The sequence below is a fragment of the Nuphar pumila genome, chromosome 1, assembly GCF_984573655.1.
Source record: "Nuphar pumila chromosome 1, dmNupPumi1.hap1.1, whole genome shotgun sequence".
Taxonomy (NCBI): Eukaryota; Viridiplantae; Streptophyta; class Magnoliopsida; order Nymphaeales; family Nymphaeaceae; genus Nuphar; species Nuphar pumila.
The window spans coordinates 25,316,536-25,327,286 of record NC_143249.1 but is presented as its reverse complement, the minus strand read 5'-3'; the positions used below and the strand labels follow the sequence as shown (position 1 = coordinate 25,327,286).

At 40.4% G+C, this 10,751-nt stretch overlaps 1 protein-coding gene across 2 annotated transcripts; it reads left to right on the top strand.

Annotated features, from left to right (window-relative positions):
• The first annotated feature begins 7,018 nt into the window (after positions 1-7,018).
• Positions 7,019-10,529, top strand: LOC149848416 (pentatricopeptide repeat-containing protein At1g10270-like). 2 transcript variants are annotated; one of them, XM_089995256.1, is made up of 2 exons: positions 7,019-9,497; positions 10,247-10,529. In XM_089995256.1, exons 1-2 carry the CDS (start codon positions 7,071-7,073, stop codon positions 10,247-10,249), a joined length of 2,430 nt encoding a protein of 809 aa, XP_089851382.1. In that variant the 5' UTR covers positions 7,019-7,070; the 3' UTR covers positions 10,250-10,529. The 2 variants fall into 2 exon arrangements, 1 of the variants encoding a protein (XP_089851382.1); XR_016430145.1 differs by lacking the exon at positions 7,019-9,497 and adding an exon at positions 9,614-9,746 and having other exon boundaries at positions 10,247-10,384.
• The last annotated feature ends 222 nt before the right edge of the window (positions 10,530-10,751 follow it).

The following is a 10,751-nucleotide window of genomic DNA, read 5'->3' as shown; positions in this document are numbered from 1 at the left end:
CAGGGGGGGCCGCCTCTGGCGGGGGGCTCGGGGGGCAGCGCCCTCCGGACCAAAATTTTTTTGGGCCTTCCAACAATGATTTGTAGTATTATCGAGCTTTCCTACAGCAATTTGTAGCATTTGTAGTGTCTTTCGTAAATCGCGAAACGCTATAGCGATTTATAGTGTCTTCCGCAAATCGCTATAGCGATTTGTAGTGTCTTCCGCAAATTAGGACCAACTTGTCAGAGTCATATCTCTCTAACCGGAGGTCATATTCCAAATCCGCGATTTGTAGTGTCTTCCGCAAATCGCTATAGCGATTTGTAGTGTCTTCCGCAAATTAGGAAAGCCCGATAATACTACAAATGCTACAAATTGCTGTAGGAAAGCCCGATAATACTACAAATCATTTTTGGAAGGCCCAAAAAAATTTTGGTCCGGAGGGCGCTGCCCCCCGAGCCCCCCACCAGGGGCGGCCCCCCTGGACCCCCGCCCGCTGACCGCACAGCGGGATCCGCGCCGGGGGGGAGCCCCCGGACCCCCCTCCTGTAAGGGCAAAAACTCTAAATCAGGCACACAAGTAGAGAGAGAGTGAGAGGGTTGGTGTTCATGGCCTTCTCCAGGAGGAACCCTTTACCTCTCTTGATTTCTTCTCTACAGAGAGAGAGGGTTTTACAATGTTTTACGAAGAAGGAAGAAGAAGAAGATGACGATGCAGCAATGTAGGATCGTCTGTTGGATGTGCACAAAAGTAGAGAGAGAAGGGAGAGAGAGTGAGAGGGTTGATGTTCATGGCCTTCTCCAGGAAGAACTCTTTGTTTCCCTTGATTTCTTCTCTAGAGAGAGAAAGGGTTTTACAGTGTTTTACGGAGAAAGAAAAAGAAAACATGTTTGTCCTTTTTTTGAACAGAAAAAGAAGAAGACTTTGAAGAGTCAACATCATCCTCGACTTTCTGGATGGAGGACATGTTTGTCCTTTTTTTGAACTATTTGTTTTTTCTTTTTTGAATGAAAGGCATTTTTGTCATTTTCTCAAACCATCACTTTATGAGAAGAATAGCAATAAAGGGTACTTAAGTCTTTGCAACAACACCAGGGTCCGATGCAAAGTTATGTCAACATACACGAGAATACGAGCCCCATGTGCTTGTATACGTGGTGCTCATTCAAAGCCCCGAACACAGACGTGGGATTCAGTGAATCATCGGGGGGGAACATATAACCTGCTTTGGAGAAAATGGGGCCACGACCAGGGATTGATGACATGAAATGGGGATGGAGATGAGGATGAAGGTTAAAATCAAAACTCGTACCGGAATAGATTTAAACTCTCCCTAACCCCAACCCCGATCCTTGTTAGTAAAATAATTAAAATACTTTCAGCTGGTTCTCTCTCTCGCTATTAACGAAACGTCTCAGATCTGGTTCTCTCTCTCGTCATTAACGAAAACCATGGTTCTCATCTCTCTCTCTCTCTCTCGGGTTTGTCAGGTGGCTTGGGTGTTGGCCGGATACGGGATCCGAAGGCGGACGCTGCAGCTGATCACCGTATTCCAGTGAGCTACGATTGTTTTGCCCAAAGGGAAGTGATTCCTGCTTCTTTGAGGCAGTTGGTGCCGCAACAGCAGCAAAGACGCAAATTGGTCAGAAATTCATTGTAGATTATTTTCCTTTTTACCTTTATTTTTTTAGAATTTCTGTTGCATATGTATATTTTTTGGGGTATGAACTTCTGAACTGAATCATGTCTATGTATGATTTTTTGGGTTATCTGTTTTGTTTGTTCATCTCTCTGTATTTTGCCCTAGAATCTTCTTGTTTTGCAAGCTTTTGTTTTCCTTGGTTTGGAGATGGTAGTTTAATTGTGATTCTTGCATCGGTCGTGTATCTGTCCGCTTTACTTCTCTTATTTTTGTGCTTCTCTTTTGTTACATAAAGAAAGGATTTGTCTAGGGTAGGAAGAGTGGCTATTGGAACTAAAGAATGGTAGAAGTTTGGATTTGTCCGAACTGTGGTGGTGGTGATCCGATAACATGGTTTTCCTGATGCCATTTGGGGTCTTTTGGGGAGCCTCAAATCGGAGGTGCATTGTGGTTTCCCACAATGCTCTAGTGCTCTCTACTGTTTTGTGAGCAGTGGTGTTGCCAAAACACTGCATTGGTAATGACATACCATTACCAATGAACCAAAGTTGTCTTTTATACTCGCTTATCTGATAGTCGGCTTTGCTTGAGGAGGCCATTTATTGATAAGGCTCATAATGAACCGTTCAAGCAAAATTAGGTGGGTTACTGTATTTTGTTCATACCAATCTGTTTGACGCCCCCAAGGGGTTTTGCACAGTGAAAGGGTCGGGGACCTTTGACAGGTTCCATTCCCACAGGTGTCACCCCTTGCCTTATGCCGAAGCAAGGCGACTCATTGGGAGTGAGGGGTGCGCCACATGCAAGAGAACGACCCTAAGTTCATTTTTTAAATGCATTGGTTCTAATTCCAATTTTTTTATCTCAAATGCTTGACAAAAGTTTTTCGTCTTGAGATCTTCTATCTCTTGAAGTAATACTTTGTTTTGAGAGTCAAGAGTTAAATTTTCAATTTTTAACTCTTTGTTTTTAGAATTTAGACTCTTAAATTTAGCATATAAATCATTAAATGTTTCTAATAAATCATCATACTCATATTGACTTACCGAGTCTTCTTGTGCTACAAAGCACATATGGGCGACTTCTTCATTTGATTCTTCATCGAGAGAGGAGTCGCTATCATCCTAACTTGAAATGCTTTTTTCTTCTTGAATTGGTCTTTGGGCTTGATTTTGAGAAAAAGACAATCTTTCTTAATGTGTCATACCTTTTTACAGTTAAAGCACTTGACTTCATTAGGATTGGAAGAATCATTTTTCTTTACCTTCTTTTGAAATTTTCTGTTTTTGATGAATCGTTTGAATTGCCTAGCGATGACGACAATATCTTTATCTTTTTCTGAATCTTTAGAGTCAGAAGTGACCTTGAAAGCAAGAGATTTCTTCTTGAATTCTTTTTCTTGTCTATCATGAAGTTGGATTTCATATGTCATTAAGTTATCAACCAAATCTTCAAGAGAAGGGGTGTTTAAATCATTTGCTTCCTCTATTGATGTGGTTTTTCTTTCCCATTCAGGAGTTAAACACTTTAAGATTTTTCTGACTAAATCCACTTGTGAATATTCTTTTCCAAGGGATTTTAGAGTGTTAGTAATATCGATCATTCTTGTTATCATGCCCGATATGGACTCATTTTGCTTCATTTCAAACAATTCAAATTTATGAACTAAAAAAGCAATCTTAGATTCCTTTACCTTTGATGCACCTTCATGAGTAAGGAGAAGAATATGTCAAATTTCATTTGCTGTGAAACATTGAGATATGTGATTAAACTCTATCTTGTTAATGACACAATACAACACATTCATAGCTTTGACATTGAGTGAAGCAATCTTCTTTTCTTCATCGGTCCATAGGCTGAAATTTGTTGATGGTGTTTGATATTTTTCTAAAACAACTCTTCAAATTTTGAGATTCATAGATTGTAGAAATATTGTTATTCTTATTTTCTAATATTCATAATTTGTTTCGTCAAATAAAGGAGGATGAACAAAGGAGCATCCTTCTTTGTGCTGAGATGATGTTGTTGCCATGTTAGATGATGGTAAAATTAAAATATAGCAAACCTGCTTTGATACCAAATGAAAGTGTTGTAGGATCGAGACAACGAGCACTAGAGGGGGGTGAATAGTGCTTTTAAATAACGTCTTTGAAATTTTAAAGGATTTTGAGATTCGCAATGCAATCACACAAAGAATACAAGAATTTATCCTGGTTCGGTCTTCCTAACCTACATCCAGTCCTCAAGCAAAACCCGCTTGAGATTTTCACTATCAACCTTGTGTCACCACAAGAACATACAGACCAAATCTGGTGTCACTTGCAGTAACAAACCTACTAAAAGCAAACAACTCCTTTAAACCAAGGAGTCATTTTATTTTACAAAAAAATAAAATAATTAACTTACAATCAACCTACGAGCCCTTCTTATGAATGCAAATGGAATGCAATTGGCTTTTGAGGTTATTGAAATACTCAACTCACGAATTCACTATCTCTCAAAAGAATTTGAGTGAAAAAACTAGAGTGAAACTATCAAGTGAGTGAGAAAACAAATACTTGAATGAATATTAGTGAAAAACAAAGAATTCGATCTTTATAATTCTATATAATTCAATTGGATTCGATTGTTTTGAGTGTGAAATTCACTCATATTTATAGTTGAAAGATCACATACATTAAAGGTATGAAAGAGTGTCAAAAAACCACTTTTAAACGGTCAATTCGTTTGAAAAATGAAAAGACGTGCCTTTTAAAAGTTACAGAAAAATGACAAAATTAGTCGACTGAAACAATAGTTAGTCAAATAAAATCAAATATTAGCAGACTGACAGTTATCGTCGGTCGACTAATGTGTTTAATAGAGCCGTTTAAAAATCTGAAGTTTGAAACTTAGTCGGCTAAAGAAAAAATTAGTCGATTGATAATATCATCAGTAGACTCAAAAACCTTTTAATCGACTGTTGCTAAATTTTCTGAAAACAAACATTCTGTCTGGTCGACTGATAAAACCTTCAGTCGAATGCTGCTAAATTTTTTCAAAAAATAGACATTTTATCTGATCGACTAAGAGTCAATCAGTCGACTAATTAAGAAAGTTGTCATTTTAGCTTAGAAAAAAGTTGGTCGACTGATGAGTCTGTTGGTCGACTAATAAGCATAAAAAACTAAGTAAAGAGTTTTCTAAAACGATTTTCATCAAGAGTTCTTTTAGAAAAGTTTTTCTAAAGACTTCTTAGGTGAAATGCAATTGAAATATGCACTCTAAGTAAGGCTCTTACATGAATCTAAGACATTTAATGAAATTTATATTTGCACACTAGTCTTCAAAGATTCCTCATCGAATTCTTCAATTTTTGTCATCTTTCTTCATTGCCTTAGCTGAAATGCAGTTGATTCACTTGTTCATCATCAAAACCTTGTACTTTAAGTATCATGTACGGCTTTATTGTCGTAACATATCCAATTTTTAAATCCAAAATATTTTTATTGTGTTATATTTAAAAATAAAGTTTGGTTGAAAGTTTACATATCTTAAGTTGAAAATTTTGGAGCATTACAATAATATCTTTTAGAACACCGTAACAATCTACATCATGCTCTCATATATTACCTTCACACGATACCATCACCCCATTGTTCTGAGTACTATAGTCTTTACCTTGAGATTATGTATGCCACTTAAAACCCTCCACATCATAAGTTTGATAGGACTGTGATTTACGCTCAGGTTCTCTTATGAGACTTCATAATTCTAAAGACATATCTTCACAATTATGTAGAAATCAACTTGTGAACTCACTTTCATGTCGTATTATAGCTTGTTGAACATTATCGCACAAGTTATAGATTATATGTTTGTCTTTCATTAGATATGATTCACATTCAATGCAGTTGTCCAGTACATACTGATGAGCTCTCGCATATTCTGAATATGAAAGTACAACTAGTGAATCGCCTTCGGCTTTCGCGCAAATGTTATGTAAGAGTACAAACAAATCAGGTGTCGTTGTTGTGTTGGGCCTATTACCATGCCGATCTGAATAGTTAAATACAATATTAATACCATAAAGATACTGTGAGCAAAAGGTCACACATTTTATTGAAATATATGCCTCAACAATGAAAGCTTTCAGTCATACTTTGTTTCTTGCAGTTCACTTTAATCTACCAAGAATCTCTTGATCAGATACATTCAACGATATTGTACTAGTCCAGCAAGTTTGGCCTCACGTGGTAGATGAATTGCTTGGCGAACTATGATGAATGTTCTATGTCAAACTCCTTTCACACTGCAGAATTTGATGAATGAATTAATATGTTCTCATCGCTTGTATGCTGGGTAATGTGTTACCAATTATCAGATGTTATTTATGTTGTCATGAACAAGCATTGTAACCTCAACTTTACGAGAAAATATTATAATACCTTTTGAGGAACTTCATTCATTTCTTTTTGTGTGGTTTTCATCTTGAAGCATTGCACTTTGGGCACATTTCATTTTTTTCATACACTTTTTAAAAAAGCACACAATTATTCATGCATGCATCTATCTTCACTTAATAAAAGTCATTTTAAACTTTCAGGCAATTTCTTGTGATATTTGTCAGAGTTCCCCCACATATATCAAAATTAATTAAGTTGGGTGGCCTCTCCTCAAAAACCCATAATAGTGACGTGAATCAAAGAATGAAACAGATCTCATGATCTTTCCGTGACTCTTTTAGTCATTAGTCTTCTCATTTGGAGGTCCTTGCTCATGTAATATAACCGATATAAATTTTAAAGTGTACGACCTTCCGATCGGATGTGGGCGCCCGTGTTGATTTTGCACAAAAAAGAAACTTTAACGCAGTTTTTATCGTCGCTAAAGCTCCTTCAGTCATTTACATTATACCTGAAAGCTGAAAGGGTTGTAGACTGCCAGTAAAGCCTGTTACCACCACCTCCCGGCTATAAGCTCGACGTGTTTTGTCACCTCTGTTTTCTATGATCGCCAAATCCCCAGTCAGGTATGAAAAGTTGGTTAATCTTTTTAAGTTGGCCTAAGAATGCTGTGAATTGAAAGTTTGATTTTTGTTGTACTTTGATGCATCCTTATGGTGTGTTTGAAAAATAGGGTTTCTTTACCCGAGTCCAAGACCAGTTTAAATCCAAATCCAAATTCCCAAATATCCTATACGAAATTCTCTCTCTCTTTTTTTTAAAAGGCGAGCTGGGGTCGGGCATACTCCTACCAGTTATACAACTTCACCATTGGGTTTTGAACCTGCAACGTCCCAACACAGGTGACGTGTACCAGCTGCTCCTACCAGACAAGCGGTGCCCCCATTGGTATAGACCTCTCACTCCCCAACCAAGCCGCCATCACTCCTGTTCCTCTTCTCCCTCAAAACCCCTAGAAACCCTAGAGAGAGAGAGAGAGAGAGAGAGAGAGAGAGAGAGAATGTCTCTATATCGCCTCCTCCTCCGCTCCCTCACCACCACCACCAGTGCCACCGCTCATCACCCATCTCCCTCTCACCTCCTCCCTGCTGTCCTCTCCCGCCACTTCGCCTTCTCCTCCGCCGAGGAGGCCGCGGCGGAGCGGCGCCGCCGGAAGCGGCGCCTCCGCATCGAGCCCCCGCTCCACGCGCTCCGCCGCTCCCCTCCGCCCCCATCTGCCTCCTCTCTGCGCCTTCCAGACTCCACCTCGGCTCTCGTCGGCAACCGCCTGAACCTCCACAACCGCATCCAGACGATGGTCCGCTCCGACCGCCTCGACGAGGCTGTCTCCACCCTACGATCCTCCATGTTCTCCAATTGCCGCCCCACTGTGTTCACCTGCAACGCCGTGATGGGCGCTCTCCTTCGCGCCCGCCGCCTTGACGAGGTCCTACCCCTCTTCCAATTCTTCACCCGTTCCGGCGTCATCCCGAACGTCGTCTCCTACAACATCCTTATAAACTCCCACTGCGATGCAGGCCGCGTTGATGCCGCCCTCGACGTCTACCGCACCATCCTCGCTGATGCCCCCTTCAGCCCCTCCCCCGTCACCTACCGCCACCTTACCAAGGGGCTCATCGATGCCGGGAGGGTCCCCGATGCCGCCTCCTTCCTCCGGGAGATGCTTGCTCGTGGCCATGGCGCCGACTCCCTGGTTTACAACAACCTCATCGCTGCCTTCTTCGACCTCGACAACATCCCGAAGGCGCTTGAGCTCTTCGAGGAGCTCCGCGAGCGCTGCGTGGTGTACGATGGGGTCGTCAACGCCACCATCATGGATCGATACTTCAAGAGGGGGATGGAGAAGGAGGCCATGGAGTCGTACCGGTCTTTGCTCGAGAAGAAGTTCAACATGAGCGCGGTCACCTGCAATTCTCTCCTTGAGGTACTGTGCAAGTATGGGAGGATTGAGGCGGCGACAGATCTCTTTGATTCGATGCTCATCACGCACAAACCCCCAAATTTTATAGGGATGAATGTGGATACGTATAACATCATGGTGAATGCGCATTGCGATCGTGTGGAGTTTGCGGAGGCGATGGTGGTGTTGAGAAAGAAGGGTCCAAAGCCGTGTGTGCTTGATGCCTCAGCGTATAGCAATCTCATGAAGCGGTTGTGGGAAAAAGGAATGGTCGCAGAGGTGGAAGAGCTCTTCCGGGAGATGCCTGAGAGGGGGGCAAACCCAGATGTCGCTACCCTGGAGCTGATGGTCGAAGGGTACCTTGCAGGGGACCGTGTGGACGATGCAGTGAATGCTTTTGGGAGGGTGGTTGATTCGGGGTTGAAGCCAGGAGCTGCTGTGTACAACAAATTTATCGATGAGTTGGTGAAGAGGTCTAGATTGGTGGAGGCAGAGCAGGTTTTCACGAAGATGGCAGCGGGAGAGGTGACGCCTGACTCAGAGACATACACGATTATGTTGAACACATACTTGGGGAAGGAGGGGAAATTGGAAGAAGGGTGGAGATTGCTTGAAGATATGTCGAAAAATGGAATCTTGATCAGCCCTCCTGTGCGAGAGATGGCCTCGGAAGTGTTTAGGAGGGAAGGGAGAATTGAAGAGTTAGAGAGACTTTTTCAAGTAAATGCCAATGCAAACATGAATCTACATGTGAAAACAAATGCAAATCCAAGCACGTATAGCTGTGCAAATGCCAACGTGAATCCAAGCCCATATATTGCTGTGAACGGCAACCTGAATCCGTATGGGAATGTGAATGCAAATCCAAGACCATATGGGAATGTGAACGGCAATCAAAATCTGTATGGGAGTGCAAATTCAAATCCAAGCCCATATGGGAATTTGAATGTGAACACCAATCCAAGCCCATATGGCAATTCGAGTGCAAGTCCAGGTGCATTTGGGAATCTAGCGGCAAGTGCAAATCCAAGTCAATATGTCCATTCAAATGCAAATCCAGGTGCATTTGGGAATCCAGGAGCAAAAGCAAATCCAAGTCCATATGGCAATTCAAATGCAAGTCCAGGTGCATTTTGGAATTCAGGAGTAAATGTAAATCCAAGTCCATATGGAAATTCAAATGCAAGTCCAGGTGCATTTGGGAATCCAGGAGCAAATGTAAATCCAAGTCCATATGGAAATTCAAATGCAAGTCCAGGTGCATTTGGGAATCCAGGAGCAGATGCAAATCCAAGTCCATATGGAAATTCAAATGCAAGACCAGGTGCATTTGGGATCCCAGGAGCAAATGCAAATCCAAGTCCATATGTGAATCCTAGAGCAAACACAAATCCGAACGTTAATACATATCCAAATGCAAATCAAAACATGAATGCTAATGTGAATACAAATGCTGGTGACTCTCCTCCATTTTCTTCTTCTCCAGGTGAAATGATAGAACATAGATTTGCGCCTCAAGCCGAACAGGTAGCAGTTTAAGAGATCACAAACACATGAAAGCTTCTTCTTTTTTTCCTTTTCATTTTTGGATACTCATTTTACAAACTGGGTGGCAATGATAACACATCAACTGCTCACATTGCCAGGACAATTTATTTATGATAAAAGAGGAGTATTGGTTGTCATGAAGGTATAGAGTTCTGTCTAGTAGCTACTCAGTTGGGGATGTTCAAAAGTTCTGTTTGCTGGTTAATGGATAGTTTTTACTGTGGTCAGGTGGGTATCTTAATGTCCATCTTAATGTAACAGATGTCTGAGATAACTTATTGAAGTTCCATTGTCATATTTCTTTCTTTCTTGATTTTTTTTCTATTTTCTGTTAGCTTATTTCATGGAAGATGTGTTATGTTGTGAACTTGTAATATCTAACTTGAGCTTGTTTACTGGAAAGTTTGGTGAATTTCTTTCCCAAGTATAGATATTAATGAGGTTAGTTTATCTTTGAACATCACCAACTTCTAAATTATATGCTTATTCTATCTGAGGTGGATAACAAAGTACAGCAGGTAATTCTAGATATATTGTGCTAGTTAGGAGCAAATTGGTAACGCTTCAGAGCACTTGATGTGGATGAAAATATTTATTATAAGCTTTCTAACACTTAACAATCATGGTAGGTTGGGTTCTTCTCCATGTCTTTGAATCAATATGGGGTTTTATGTTTCAGTTGTCTTGACTGATTGAAAGCATTAACCAAATGTGTATCTTGATTGCAGTAGAATGGGCTTATTCCTCTGATATCAAGGCACTTCTTAATTAAAAGGATCATCTTGCTCGGCGGCTATGTCACATGGATGTTTCACTTAGCATGGTTGATATGGCACGATACTGGATACACCATAACACTTCGTGGACATGGTCAAACTTGTGTCGCATAGTCAACACACTGTTCTTAACTGTATCTACATCTTTCTGTAATTTGATGATTTATTTTTGTATTTGTTTATGTGATTTTCCTTTTAAACTCGTTATTAATTATATTATTACATTACATTTCGCTTTTCTGCTTGGATTCATTCTTTAATGTTTTTAATCCTAATGGTTTAGAATTGTTGTTCAAGAATTTTCACTTAAGATCATATTCATGCTTTATTGCTTAGATTAAAATTTTTTGAAGGTACATAATCATAACACACACACAAACTATACACAGATACACATATATTTATATGGGAAACTATAAATATTCTAAAAAAAATTGGTTTGCACAAGGAATTTGAG

Excerpts from the sequence above, each read along its gene's own strand:
- LOC149848416 (XM_089995256.1), top strand. The coding sequence starts at position 7,071 with ATGTCTCTATATCGCCTCCTCCTCCGCTCCCTCACCACCACCACCAGT.